Source organism: Curcuma longa, chromosome 11 (genome assembly GCF_044706935.1).
Source record: "Curcuma longa cultivar G26 ecotype Majalengka, Jawa Barat chromosome 11, ITB_CL_G26_1.1, whole genome shotgun sequence".
NCBI lineage: Eukaryota > Viridiplantae > Streptophyta > Magnoliopsida > Zingiberales > Zingiberaceae > Curcuma > Curcuma longa.
This window is the reverse complement of record NC_133871.1, coordinates 18,882,990-18,898,237: the sequence shown is the minus strand read 5'-3', so window position 1 is coordinate 18,898,237 and position 15,248 is coordinate 18,882,990. Positions and strand designations below refer to the sequence as shown.

At 40.0% G+C, this 15,248-nt stretch overlaps 2 protein-coding genes and 1 pseudogene across 2 annotated transcripts; all 3 read right to left on the bottom strand.

Annotated features, from left to right (window-relative positions):
- Nucleotides 1-6,151: 6,151 nt before the first annotated feature.
- Nucleotides 6,152-8,457, bottom strand: LOC141837277 (anthocyanin 5-aromatic acyltransferase-like; annotated as a pseudogene).
- A 1,344-nt stretch (nt 8,458-9,801) lies between these two features.
- Nucleotides 9,802-11,319, bottom strand: LOC141837824 (phenolic glucoside malonyltransferase 1-like). Its single transcript, XM_074725194.1, has one exon. It carries the CDS (start codon nt 11,296-11,298, stop codon nt 9,958-9,960), a length of 1,341 nt encoding a protein of 446 aa, XP_074581295.1. The 5' UTR covers nt 11,299-11,319; the 3' UTR covers nt 9,802-9,957.
- A 593-nt stretch (nt 11,320-11,912) lies between these two features.
- LOC141842157 (phenolic glucoside malonyltransferase 1-like) lies at nt 11,913-13,352 on the bottom strand. The gene has a single exon (XM_074730382.1). It carries the CDS (start codon nt 13,329-13,331, stop codon nt 11,991-11,993), a length of 1,341 nt encoding a protein of 446 aa, XP_074586483.1. The 5' UTR covers nt 13,332-13,352; the 3' UTR covers nt 11,913-11,990.
- Between the last annotated feature and the right edge of the window lie 1,896 nt (nt 13,353-15,248).

The following is a 15,248-nucleotide window of genomic DNA, read 5'->3' as shown; positions in this document are numbered from 1 at the left end:
TGTGAGTTCTATCTCAGTCACACAGTCATACTCGATACCTGCCGTGGTCAAAGCCCTACCTACTGCCTGCGCAAGGCTTCTGCCGTGCCTGCCAGGGTCAGTGTGACAACGCACATGGCGGAGAGGGAAAAATATGTGCACGCGCGAGGGCATGCCGCATGGCTGCAGGGCAGCTAAAAAAGCTGATCAGAGTACAGAGCAGGGGAAGATGGAGGGAGGGAGGGAGGGAGGAAGGAGCAAATCCACGGTCGATGTGACATCTACTGATACGCCTGTCATCGTCGACCCACTTTATAAAAAAGACAGAAAATTGAAGGACCGACGAGAGCAACTAAGCCTCGCAACAGCTGTCTCCCTCTCCTGCCACTTTTATACGAAGGTGATGAGTGAAGTTTGAATTTTTCTTTTTTTATAAAAAGAAAGTTAATCATATTATTTTTTTTTAAAAAAATTCCTGTGAAGGAGCTCAGATAATAAGTTCAACTCGTCGTCGAGTGAGGAGCGCACAGGAGACAGGATGCACATGAATCATGATCAATCTTTAATGAAAGAAGAAAGCATGTCTTCTAACTTTTGTTTTCTTATCCAATCCAACTTCATATTTAAGGAAAAAAATGATTAATTTTCTTTCTCTTTTATTTTTCCTCTTGCTGTTTTTCCCGCTCTTCCAAAGATGACGACTTCAATTATATAAATTTCTTAAATTGTCTTTGCTCCAAAAGAGAAGACAAATATCATTGTCCCTTCAGTATCTTTTAGCTTTAATTAAAGTAGAAAGGAGGAGAAAGAAAAAATATGAACTTAAATCCTCTTCGTCTTCCTTGCCCTCGTCTGTTCACCCGTGAAACTCACCTAGCTAACCTAACACTGGCTTTGGGCGTCACTCACTTGCCTAGCTACCGTCGATCAGACCTGCTAAATCCATCTACAAACACCGGTTGCTAGCTGAAACCACCTGTAATCATTTGCACTCCAAATCACTTCCATGAAATCAACGATTGGAAACTTTCTCATCAATTCGCAGAGAGTATATATACAGAGTGTGTTCAAAGTAAAACTTAATTATGCAGTTGACTTAGATATTGGGTTAAAAATTAGTCATCAAAATTCTCGAGAACATGCTCAGCTGCCAGTGTCATCATGCATGGTCCGACGGGTTCGTAGGCCAAATTAAAGCAAAATGCACCCCATACAGATTCGAATTTTCTAAGGTCAGCAAATCGATCCATAAAGATCGGTCGAAAATTTTCGATCGACTTCCATCAGACTCTGACACCACGACGCAAGTCTTATTCATGGCGACGACGACCCCACCCCACACGTGCATCTGCTATCCTGCTCCTGCCAACCCATTGAATGATAGATACACAGTCACAGTCATTTCCCCACCATGTTGCTCTCGACTTGCATGAAAGAGAAACATCAGAGTAAAGCATGAGCCTGACGGCTGATGCCACGCCCAGTCCATGCCAACCTTGACTGCCTCACCTCCTCCTTTTCGTTTTTTGGCTCCATCATCCCAATCCATGCAGCTAGCTGAGCTGAGCTGAGCTGATCACCACTCTCCCCTCCCGCTTTGCATGCCTCTGCCATTTTCGACCCTTTCACATCTCTGCAACTGTTGTAGTACTCTCTGCCTCGTCAATGGATTCTCTCTCCATCAGCGATCAATTAATTAACCCCCCTGCAATGCAATTCATACCTTCTCCGACGCGAGAAACAGTGGTGCAATTAATTGCACTGCGACTTCTAATCTCCTGCAACAGGCCCTCGGCCACCCTTCTCCCTTAAGTGGTGCAACCTCGTCCTCATCTCCACATGCAGTACCCCATCCACCAGTCGTCTGCACGTGGAATGGCACTCGATGTCTCCCTTTCGGCCTGAAGAAGGAAAGCAATAGGTCCTGCAAAATATTCTTTGCTTCGAATGATGCACGTATTAAATTTCATGATGAATTAACGAAGACCCACCCATAATTGACGGAAGAGAGAATCTATCGTTTCGAAAAGGAAAAACAAATTTGAGATATAGTTGTTGAGTAGCCCATCGTGATTATTATTATGTGTACCGATAGGCCGCTCTCACTATTTCAATGATTCCTGCTGTCGGCTTCCCACTTCCTGTTCGCGTTGCCATCTCACAGAGAAATTTCCATGCACAGCTTCGACACTTTCTTCTCAGGATGAGTTTTCTAGTGCCCTACCGTCTCTAATTAACTTGTAACTTGTAAGTTGTGATTTGATGAGTTTGTTTATAATTGTCAATAATGTAACTCAAACAAGATAAAAATATATATACAAAAATGATATACATATTTTTTTAAAAAAAATGAGAAAAATGCAATAGTGATCAGTCAGTTATTGATCTCTAATAATCAGTTGATCACTTTCAAGTGTAGAAGTTCGTCTGACAATTTTTATAAAAAATAGAGAGAATATATGACATTATTCTTGATGCTTGCCGTTTAAATAATCATGCTATATTAAATCGCTTGATGATTCCATGAGAGCAAATTTGCCAATCTTCACATTAATCTTGGTGGTGATTAGAAGATAGGAGGATAATTTTGTTATGAAATTGAAATTTGAAAATTGGAAATAGTTTTGTTGGGAATGAATTGCAATCACTATCTGGCCTCCTATCCTCGCCAATGATTCACACCGTGGTAGCGATTCAATAAATGGTGATTCAATCATTCACAATAATATTGACTGACTGCAAAGAAATAATTAAAGTCAATGATTGAACATATATTAGCTTTATTTTCCTTCTTCTCTTCCAATGCGTATCAGCCCCTGAGATATATAATTAATAGAATTGAAGAGGTTGTTTAAAAGGTGAAAAATAAAAATATATGCTGAACTGCCGAAGCTAGCTAGGTTTGAGACGAACGATATCCAGTTCGATCTGTACAGATCCTCAGAGGTGCAGTTCTTGTCATTTATTTTGGATATTGACTATCAGTCATTGTAGCATACAAAGGGAAGGTTGTTTTTAACAAGAAGATTAAGAAGAAAATAGTATGAAAATTAGTGATATACTATTTTCATTCTAGAAACTTGGTGTTACCTTTGGTAAGCATCACTATCTGTGGTTCATCCTCTCAAGAAAATGAATTGGTTCAGCTTTAAACCTCATATTTAGCATGAAGAAAGAGTTCCCAGCTTTCCATTAAAGAACACCACAATCTTCAATCTTCTCTGGAACACATGGAATGAGAGTTACTTAATTGTCGCCAAGAATAACTGAGAAGCCAAAAAAAAAAAAGTTTGTTTATAAATCAAAGACAAAACAGCAAAAATTAAGGTACGTAAGTGGGGAAAAAAACCTCTGCAGAGATACGAGGAAAGGAGTATCATCAGAAGTAGTTGGTCTGCACAACAGAAGCAATCAGACACCATATTCCTTAATTTTATCTGCTTCATGGTATAAACAAATTGTAAACTTTGAGGAGCCATGAATTTTTAAGGGATAATGATTTATTTGTAAATATTAACTATAGAATACATCTATGTGTATGTCTTGTTAGCATAAAAGAAAAGAAAGGAAGAAAGTAATCTACAAAAATAATGTACATTATGATCTCTTTATCAATAAGATCATGCAAACTGAAATTGACTTTAAAGCGGACAAGAAAAAAATACACTTCTCTTATCCACAATGAAATCATATCAGAAAAACAAAACAAAATGAGCACCAAACAACATATTCCTTCAATGATTATGTTTCATGATATACATGATCAGCTGTGTGGCTTCCGAAGACCCAAATTTCAGAGCTAAAGTGTATCAACATATATCAAGTACTACACCCCATCTACAGATATATCTTCACTTTCATGCTATCAAAGATCTTCACTTTCACTCCAGCAAATTAGCATCATAATGCATCTCCGAAGAATGTAGAACTTCGCCCTCTGTTCTTTCACTAACAACCGGCATCGGCGGGCAAAAGTTGGGCACTGCAGCTTCTTCTCCCTCTTTGTCATTGCCATTCTCTTCTCGGTTGTAGTCTCGTAGAAGGAAGAAAGAAGAGATGGCAAGGCTTCAATAAGCTTCTGGTTGTGGTTTGCTCTTTTGGGATTTGAGATCTCACTCACAATTGGTTGTCTATGAGGTTGAGAGTTTTATAGCTGGCAATTGACAGAAGTGGCAGCCCCTTGCACTCGGGCGACAGTAGCTGAGATTGGTGGGTCAAAGACACAGTTGTGTGGGGGCAGATGAGATTATGGTGATTAGAACTTCAGCCACGCCCGCGCCTCTTGATATGAGTAGGCATTGACCGGAATTTGAAGGATGAGAGGGAAGACACGGAAGAGTTTCATAATGGCAATTAAACAAGTCACTTCTGACTCACTGAAACCAATAAGAAACCCTGCACTGCTACTGCTAGTCCTTTTTTGATAAAAATTTCAATTCTCACTAATTATTTTCAAGTAATAAATAAGGCACTTCACGAGAATTCAAAGAATTTTGTATGCAAACACAATTGGTAAGATCTTCCAATTGTTTGGAAGCTACATATATTACATCACTGAACTCTATAGATTATATCAAATCACTGAACTCTGTATCAAGCCATATCTTAGTAAGAAAGGCGATGATGGTCTAATCATACAGCAAAAAACGTTTGGAATGTCTGATCTGGCCTGTCTGTGAATATTTTTTACATGATTTTATGTTGGCTATGAGGACAGTGCTAGCATTTAAACTCTAGAGTTTAATTATTGTTCTACTCTATAAATAATCTGATCCTACCGTTTTGCACAGATCAAAATCTAACTATCTCAGATAAACATATTTATTTTTCAAGGACGAGATAAATAAGTATTAATTATGATGAAGTAAAAGACCAACAAGATGAATGAAGCCTAGATAAAAATTCTACTGAAATAGTCCCGGCACTTTGTGTTAAATTGACTCTGCAAAACATTGAGAAGAAACAAACAAACAAACAAACAAGAAAAGTAAGTGCAAGACTAGGAGTACTGGCATGACCTATTGCATGACACACTACGACAAATATTTGGGTCTCGCTAGTTCTAGAATTCCATTAAGACATGTGAAGAACTCTGTGAAACTTGGTACGATAAGGTTTGGTTTCGGTAGGAGTAGGACCAAACTTGCCAAAAGTTGGCTTTGCCGAACAAATGCTTGGATGAAGGACGCAATGAACTTAAACCACGGAAGAATTAAGTGATTAAAAACTACTGGTATGGGATTTTTATTACTTGTCTTCCTCACAGTTGTGCAAGAAATACTGCAAATGAGGAGGGCAAGTAGCGTCATCCTCAATTCCTGGTATGGGATTTTTATTACTCGAATCAGGTGATCTTGGACCTTAAACCCTCACAATGCCTATTCAAATGCATGCATGAGCTTCCTTGTGAGAACACGAAAAAGATTTATTGAAGCAAAACCAAGCTAAGAGTTAGCGTTTGCATGATCATCTCCATTTGCTTGATCATCCACGGTTCAGTTAAACTGATTCATTTGTCAGTAACCTGCAGCAAAAAAAGATGACCATATTTATTGAGTAAAATGATTTGCATAGTGAATCCACAAATTGACCAAAAGAATGTTGAATGAAAAGGAGGGAAATAAGTATCCAATCTCTCAGTATAAAGACATTATTATTATAAACATATACAAAGTCATAGTCCAAAAGAATGAAGCTCTTAAAGTTTGATAACTCTGATGATAAATGCAAATGCCAAATGAATGTGAGGGCACATGAAAATGGTAAGCTGAATTAGAGAGACCATTAAATTAGCTCATAATAATAATGTTGTAAATTTTGAATTTCAAAAAATATGTATGAAAAATAATTATCAAAGTTCAAAATTCTTTACTGAAAAGCATATCAGGTATCAACCACCGCACTAGGAAAGGTAAAAGACAGCATACAATTTAATTATTTAGCACCATTCATCCTTGATCTAATTTAATTATTATGTTATTTAGTTAGATTAAGCATTGAAAGGGAAGGGTAAGTAAAGTCCTTTAAATCATTTATTAGTAGAAAAAAATTACAAGTGGAGAGATGATATATATCCTGTAGAAAGGAAGTTCCTATTGGAAATGAACTTGAGGATCAGAAACATAAAGAGCAATTACATTGTTTTTTACTCTGTTTTGAGAGCTCTGAACAATCAGCTGAGTCTACTTTTGAATTGTTTCTCAAACTCCTCCATCTCAAGCTTACGCAGCACAACTCCGATCTCTACTCCGCCTTCCTCCTCCCTGCTCTCCGCCACCGAGATGGCTCCCGTCCTAGTTGTCTCCACTTTCCTCGGCCGTCCCCACCCGAAGTCCACGTCATAGACCCGAAACTTGGGTCACCCGGCGACGCTTAGAGGTTGCTCGTTTGCGAAAGATTTCACCCTCTCGTTTCATGTCTCTGCTACTCGCAGAGGATCTTCCACCAATCCTTTGATGGCGTCGGCTCGCTCTCGCCGCCGCCGCCGCCCCTTCTTCTCCGACGAACTCGCTGGCCTTCGCGACCACGAAACAGGGGCCGAGACAGTTCCCGAAGTGCGTCTCCGGAAGCGGCGGTCGTAGCCTTGCCTTGCAGTCTACGGCTAACAATAAGTTGTCTACTCTATCGCCGCCGCCGGCAACGTCTTTGTGTTTTGCTTGTGATTTTGTGAAGCACGACCAAATATAAGCGTAGGCTACCACGATCGTGGAGCAACGCGAGATGGAAACTAATTCCTTCAAGCGTTGGATTTGATCTTTCTGAGCGTGAAGGAGGCGATGACGGTGTCCGTTAGAGCAGGGCTATCCAGCCACTTGTCGGCTGTCGCTCTCGTCGTAGTTCTTGCAGAAAATCGAGTACAAACCGCCGGAGTCAGAGACCAAGCTCCGGTCGAAGACCGGAGGCGCTCCAGCAACCGTGTTATTCAACAGCGCGCCGGGAGGCCCATGAGGATAAAAATTGGATGGAGTTTGAGCCACCGCAGGCGGCGTGGTGAACCGAGAGTCCCATGGCTACACCTCTGTTCGGGAAGACGGTTGCCTGTTGGGCCATAGCGGTGAAGCCATCGCCGGCGCCTCTGTGACGGAGCTGAGGAAGCAGAGGAAGGATCCTGTGCAGCTCGCGTGCATCGCTGCCGGAGAGTTAGTCGAAGGCGTCATCGGACTCGGCAACGGTGTAGAGTGATGACGTGACTCCGTAAAGGTCAAGAGTCTACGAGGCTAGGTCAAAGTCCGCATTGATGTGATAAGATTAATCAACATGAATATGAGAGAAATGATCTCTTATCAGAGTGAGATAGCCTACGCTTGGTTCAAGCGTGCTTCATGCTTACCATGGGCTTAGTCCTATACCTCACTTAGGTCTCCAAAACCATTTTGATCTCTAATCTCATCTCAATTATTTTAGTCTTGAATCTCATCTCAAGCATCTCGTTTCGGTTATCTTAGTCTCGAGTCTTGTCTTGATTATTTCGATTGTTTCATATTATCATTTCAGTTTTGAGTCTCATCTCGATCATTTCGATCGTCTCATTTCGATCATTTCGGTCTCGAGTTTCATCTCGGTCTCAAGCCTCGTCTTGCTATATCAGTCATCTCGTTTCAACCATCTCGATCTCAAATCTCATCTCAGCCACTCCGCCCTAGCTAACTCTATCTTCAGCTCCATCTTTATATTTTTTGTGAACTACTATCTTACATGACTTACTAAAAGGGAACACAAATATTCTTACGAGCACGCGGCAGCCCAAAAACGAACATACAATTACAAGGTTGTTAGACCTGACCCCCTTGACACATAAGATCAAAAGGAAACAACTGTTAAATCTAATCGCTTCGTAGGTTTCTATAAGGGTGTTATCCTATCCGACGTGAGCTGCGTTGAGCAAACTATAAAAAGTCTAACACACAATCTTATTCCAAGTTTAATTTTGAATACTTTATTAGTATTATTTCTTTTCTTGTCTATGTTTTATCATTTCTGTAAAATCTTATTTTGAATGTTAGAGTGACCTGTTGAGACTATCCGATACTTATCTAATCTCTTCTTAAAATGTATTTCAGGTCCCCATTGTCTCTCTCATCGAGATCGCGCGGAATTGGTCGGAAGAAGGACTATTCATTAATTGGTGGCTTGATTATCGGTAGTAATTGGTCGGAACAAGGACGATGACATCTCCCTCCGCGCAGTGTATCTCGTAGTGGTTGTTGTCTGGATCGCGCGGGAACTACAGATATTTACCGTAAGCGAGAAGAAGTGGCGGAGAGCGAGGTAGAGGGAGGACTTGAGGTTGGGTAGGACGGAGGTCATGAAATGGGATGTGGTGTAGGAAAGGTAGTAGAAGAGGACTCGCACTACGGATCCATCGCATAGTCAGATGGCGTCGAAGAAGGTGTGTGGAAGAGTGGTTTCGGCGGTGAATCTCGACGGTGGAGCGACTTGCGATCGCTCGAGAACTGGGAGCTCTCCTGGCTTCGCCATGGATGAGAACTTGAGGAACATAGAAACATAAAGAATAAAAGAAAGAAAGAGAAAGAAAATTATTATTATTTTTATCACTAAATATAATAATATATTAGGATAAATATAATTAATAATAAATATAAAAATAATAATAAATAGGTTTACGATTACCATTTATTTAGGATATGTCATGAGTAATTTAAATTAATTAGTAAGTAATATACAGTATTATTCTCTTTGATGTCATTATCCTTTGACAAATTCAATAAAGAGACGTGTAGCATTGAATTCAATTTATTGAAACATCATTCACCAACTATATAATAAATTAAATATTTTAAAATAATAATCATCCGATAAAAAAGCATAAAAGATTATAATTTTATTGCTGTTGAATTTTTGAGAGAGGATAGTGAAGTTGATGACTTTGAAAAAAGAAAAACAGTTACGATTATAATCTTGATGGTTGAAATTTATTGGAGTAGAGTAAAAAAGAAAATATACTATTGTGTGTTGAATAAAACTTAGAAAAAGTTTGTAGCAGGTTAGAAGATGATTAAAAGAGAACATTCGATGGGAAAAAGGTTACTATAAAATAGTTGCTGTTGGAAAGGAGTAAGAAAAGAGAAGCGAGAATTGTTGTTATTGTTCGTTGGAAAAGAAAAAGCGAAAGATTTATTAACACATTGTTGTAAGAATAGGAAGAAGGAGAATGAGAAATTATAGAGAAGAAAAATAATGTTACTATTGCTATTGGGAAAATAAGAAGAGGAAGAAATGTAAGTGAAAGATTTGCTAACCTTAGCATTGTTGGAAGAACAGAAAAAGAGAGAATGAGAAATTAAAGAGAAGAAAAATGATATTGCTCTGGAGAAAAGAGGAAGAAATGTCATTGTGATGGTTGAAATCATGACACTTGAAAGAAAAGTAAAAGAGGTGGAATATGTTATTATAATCATAAAAGAAAATAATTAAAGATTAAGAACTTTCCTGAACAAATTTCAAAGGATAGCAAAAAAAAAAAAAAAAAAAAAATGAGAAACATAAAGAAAATGAGAAACATAAAGCAGTAAAAGATAAAGATGAAGATGGTGATGCGTGTGAGACATCACACCGATCGAAATTAAACAAAGAGAGAATTCCAAGGAAATGGTCGTGCGTGTCAAATGGTCAATTTTGGCAGGATCGAGGATATCACATTTAGATCTACTGACGCGCACCACGACACAAAATTACTAGATAAAAATTAAAATGAGTTTCGGCAAAAAAATTTTAATTTATGTTTGTCAATTGCCGACTCTCCACGCCAATTTGACCAGAAAAGTGGAATAGTGTTTGTATGACTTTTGAATGTCCGAAAAATAATTCCAAGAACAAGTTGATTCATTTGACATTGCAAATACAAATGGAAATAAATATTGTCGGCTAAATTTCGTAAGATTCATATGGATTTCTTGAGTTAATTCCTCAATTTAGAAATTCTTGATCGATCGATATGGAACGAGATCTCTCGATCCATCACTCCAACATTTTGAGCCCGTCGTAGAAGTGCTTCTCGAATAGTTGCATCTCCGCCTTGGGCCTCACCAGCCCGATCTCCACGCCGCCTTCCTCCTGTCTGCTCTCCGCCACCGAAATGGCACCGGTCTTTGCGATCGATGTTATCTCCACCTTCTTTGGCTTCCCCCATCCGAAATTCACATCGTACACCTTGAACATCGGCGATCCGGCGACGCTTAACATGTCCGCTTCACTCACAATCTTGAAGAGTTCCGGCAACTGTTCGTAGCCCTTTAAAGGATTCTCTTTGAACACCTCGATCGCTTCCCCGATTAACCTCGCGGCCGCCACCACTCCGATTTCATTCGCGAGAACCCAGGCCTTCGCCTCCGCGACGCAACCGCTGATGCAGTTCCCGAAGAACGCCGCCGGGATCGGCGGCTTCAGCCTTGCTCTGCAGTCGGCTGCGAATGCCATGAAGATGCGCTTGTTACTTATCCCCGGTAGCCGTGCTTTCACGTGGCAAACCCACACGTAGGCGAAGGCCACGACGACGGTGGAGCAGCGAAAAGAAAGGTCGCCGCTTTGCGTCACCAACTCCTTCAATTTCTGGATGTGATTTTTACCGATGGTGAAGGATTCAAGGACGGCGTCCGGCGGCGCTTTCTGGTGCATCATCGACTGGATCGATTGCCCCTTCACAAACCCCTTGTAGAAGACCGAGTACAGATCGTCGGGATCGGAAATCACAGTTCTGTCGATCACCGGAGGCACCACCACTCCGGCTCCTGCGCATGCGGCGGCCCACGCGGAAATAAACCGAATCGAGCTCGAGCCGTCGCAGGCGCTGTGGTGCACGGTGACGCCAACCGCGACGCCGCGCTCAGGGAAGAGCGTGGCCTGCAGGGCCATCACCCGGAGGCCGTCGCCGTCCGTACTGGATGGGGGAAGTTCAGGAAGCAGGGGAAGCAAGTCGTTGACGGGTCGGGGGTAGTCTCCGGAGAGGTCGTCGAAGTCGCCGCTGTGCTCGGCGACAGTGAAGGGAACACAGTCTCCGTCAGCGTAGTGAATTTCGTAGCCGTCGGGGCGGGCGGCGGATCTGCGGATCTTTCCGGCGAGTGGGTAGAAGCTACGGAGAGCGACGGAGAGGGAGGACTTGAGGGTGGGCACGACGGAATCAATGAAGTGGGAGACGGAGACGGCGAGGGGGTAAAAGAAGACACGTTCGACCGATCCGGCTTGCAGCCAAAGCAAGTCAAGGAAGGTGAGTGACAAGGCGGACTCGTCCACCGTTCGAGGAGGCGGAGAGACTTGATACGTCCCGATAATTCGGAGCTCCGGCGACGAGATGGATGACATCGTGACTTCGGGGGCGGTGAACGCGAGCGGCTTGAGATTGGCAGCGGACTGCTCCCAATATAAGCTGGACAAGTGTCGTAGAGGCAGCAACCCACGTGACTACCAGCTGGCGGCTCCGTCTGCAGTACGGACTATCGATCCAAAAATTCCGCTGCTGCTACGTGAATGCAGCACGTTCCACGTGTAAAATTAAATTAAGTTTTTACATAATTTTTTAAATATTAATTTAATTATTCCCGCGGGGAAACTGCGCTTTGTGCTTGTCCACTCCAGACTATGAAAATAATATTGCTGAAATTTATTTGATCTTTCACGATGCACATACTGATTTAATTAGAAGCTTGTTCACAGCCTAAATTTCGTATGATTAAATTTGGTATTGGATTCGGTAGAATTTATTTATATTTTTTCAATATACATAAGATAATAAATAAATTTAAATTATTTATTAAATGAAATATAAATTTAATATTTATGAATAAAAATTATAAATTATTTGATTCATTAATTAATAAAATAATTTTTAAAATAAAAAAATTGGAACAGAGAGTTTCATAAATCAAACTTAAAATAAGCTTAAACTAAGATCAAATTTATCATCTGAACGTCTTAATTTATTTTAAACAACTTAGTTAGACTTAATAGCCTATATCAAGCTTGTTTTTGCAGCCTTAATGACATCTATCAATCCATCACTCCAACATTTTGAGCCCGTCGTAGAAGTGCTTCTCGAATAGTTGCATCTCCAAGATGGGCCTCACCAGCCCGATCTCCACGCCGCCTTCTTCCTTCCTGCTTTCCGCCACAGCCATGGCACCTGTCTTTGCGATCGACGTTATCTCCACCTTCTTCGGCCTCCCCCAGCCGAAATCCAAATTATACACTTTGAACATAGGTGATCCAGCGACGGTTAAGAAATCTGACTCGCGTAGTATCTTGAAGCCTTCCGACCACTCTTTGACATCCTTTAACGGATTCTCTTTAAACGTCTCAACCACTTTCCCGATCAATCTCGCGGCCTCCACCACCCCGTTTTCCTTCGTGAGATCGCAGGCCTTCGCCTCCGCACTGGTAAATGAGATGCAGTTCCCGAAGAATGCCGTCGGGATCGACGGCTTCAGTAATGGTCTACAATCGCCCGCGAATGCCATGAAGATGCGCTTGTTACTTATCTCCGGCAGCCGTGCTTTGAAGTGGCAAACCCATACGTAAGCGAAGGCCACAACAACGGTGGAGCAATGGAAAGAAAGGTCGCCGCTTTGCGTCACCAACTCTTTCAATTTCTGGATGTGATATTTGCTGATGGTGAAAGATTGAAGGACGACGTCCTTTGGTGCTTTTAGGGGCATCATCGACTGGTTCGACTGCCTCTTCACAATCCACTCGTAGAAGACCGAGTAGAGATCGTCGGGATCGGTAATCACACTTCTGTCAATTACCGGAGGCACCACGACTCCAGCCCCTGCACAGGCGGAAGCCCACGCGGATAAAAATCGAGTCGAGCTCGAACCGTCGCAGGCGCCATGGTGCACGCTGATGCCAACCGCGACACCTCGCTCCGGAAAGAGCGTCGCCTGCAGAGCCAGAAGCCGGATGCCGTCGCCGTCGGTGCTGGATTCGGGGAGCTCAGGAAGCAGGGGAAGCATGTCCTCGACGAGTCGGGGACGGTCACTGGAGAGGTCGTCAAAGTCGCCGCTGTACTCGGCGACAATGAAGGGAACCGAGTCGCCGTCAGCATAGTAAATTTCGTAGCCGTCGGGGCGGGCGTCGGAACTGCGTATCTTTCCGGCGAGGGGGTAGAAGTGGCGGAGAGCGACAGAGAGGGAGGATATGAGGGTGGGGACGATGGAGTCGATGAAGTTGGAGGCGGAGAGGGCGACGGGGTAGAAGAAGACTCGTTCAACCGATCCGTTTTTCAGCCAAAGCAAGTCGAAGTAGGTGAGGGACAAGGTGGTGTCGTCCACCGTTCCAGGAGGCGGAGAGACTTCATATCTTTTGATAATTCGGAGCTCCGGCGATCCGATCGGCGACATGCTGACTTTGGTGGTCGGGAACGCTAACGGCTTCAGAATGGAAGAAGCCACCGGCCCCACCTAATATAATGCCCGTAGTGGTATAGGCCGGGCCCATCTTTATTAAATAATTAAATAGTATTTTTATTAAAAAAATGTTACTGTGCTCCAGCTTGTCCAGCTATATTGTAAAAAATATGGTACAGTTTGTTTCTTATTATAAATCTCAAATAATTATTTTCTAAAAAACGTTTAATAAAATAAGCAAGTGCCCCAAGAAAATGTTTGTTATTTTAAGAAACCCTTAGTAGACAATTAATTTTCAGACGATAAAATAGAGAAGGACAGTTAGTGCCTTCCGAAGGAAGATTCAAGGAAGTTTTTATAGCTGTAGCCCTGTAGTTGCGTTTGAAAATAGAAATTTTTAACTGTTATTTTAGGACATTCTATCGAAGGACGTACTCTAAGATAGATACTTTATTTTTTAAAATATCTTTTTACCTATTTCAATCTTAAATTAAAAAATAAATTTTATTTAAATCATACCAATTTGAATAATCAGATTTTTTTTAAAAATAAAAAGTTAATTATTTCATCAAAGAATTTCATAAAAATAATTAATAACATTAAAATTTTATTTTTTAAAAAATATATGTCATTAAATCCATAATATATTAAATTTATATATATTAAATTTTTAATTAAAATTAAAAAATAAAAAGGTTTATAAAATTATTATTTTTATTATTTTAATCTAACTTATAAGAAAATAAATAAAAGTGAAATAAATTAGAAGATGATGATGAATTTTATTATTTAATTTTTTATTAGTATTTTTTATTATTTTTAAAAATCCAAAATAAAAAATAAAAATATTAATAAATTTAGAAGAACGTCATGAATTTAAATTTAATGACTTAATTTTTTTTAATATCATCAATGATTTTCTTTAACGAAATAATTTAATTTCAAAATTTTTTATCTAGTTCAGTTTGATTAGGTTTGAAAAAATAAAATTAATTTTTTCCCATTTTAATTTAAGATTGAAATAGGTAGGAAAGATATTCTCAAAGAGTACGTGTGTCTTTTACTAAAAAAAAATTAACAGACTCTTTAGAATATCTAAAATAATAAATATGTATTTAGAGAAAATGTTATTTATTTTACTTACATAGGCATGATCTTTGCAATAATTGCAAGGAGCAGATGTGAGAAATATTGGAACTCTCATGCACCTTATTTTTATGTCAACCATTTGTTTTTGTTCTCTATCATGATCAATTAACAAGACTTCTATTTATTCATTGTTGTTATTACTCCTAATTAATTGGAATTTAATCATGTCCTTGCTCTCTCTTCCACATAGACAAATAAACACAAACTGGTCCAAATCCACCGTCTTATTACTATTACATATGTTGGAGAAATTTTATAAGAGTATATTGAATTTATATTATATAAAAAATTAAATTCAGATTTATCTCAATTTAGATGATTTTTAAGTGCTGGAGACTGTTGCTAATGTAAGTTCAATTGCTACCGAGATAGTCGAATCAATCAGATCAGGGTCTACCGTACTTAATGTGCTTTTTATTTCTCCGGACTCTTGCTATCGATTGTTCCTTTGTCGCTGGTAGTATCGTCTGACTCTTACGAGTAGGATATTGATTTTTATAATGCTCTCTCTCTGCATTTAAAGTAAATAATATATAATTTAAACGAACTTTAAAATTTATATCTTTCTCCCCCTCTTATAGTTTTTAAAAAATATTTTCAAAATTTTGTGATTTAATAGTCAATAACATTTTATCCATTCTAAGTATCTCAATACACGGTATACAAAGATTGTCTCGTAAGTTTTGTGAGATGGTTTATCAATTTTATTTTTATTAATTTAAATTAAGCTCTAATGAATGGTTGACTTTGTGTTAGATTTGA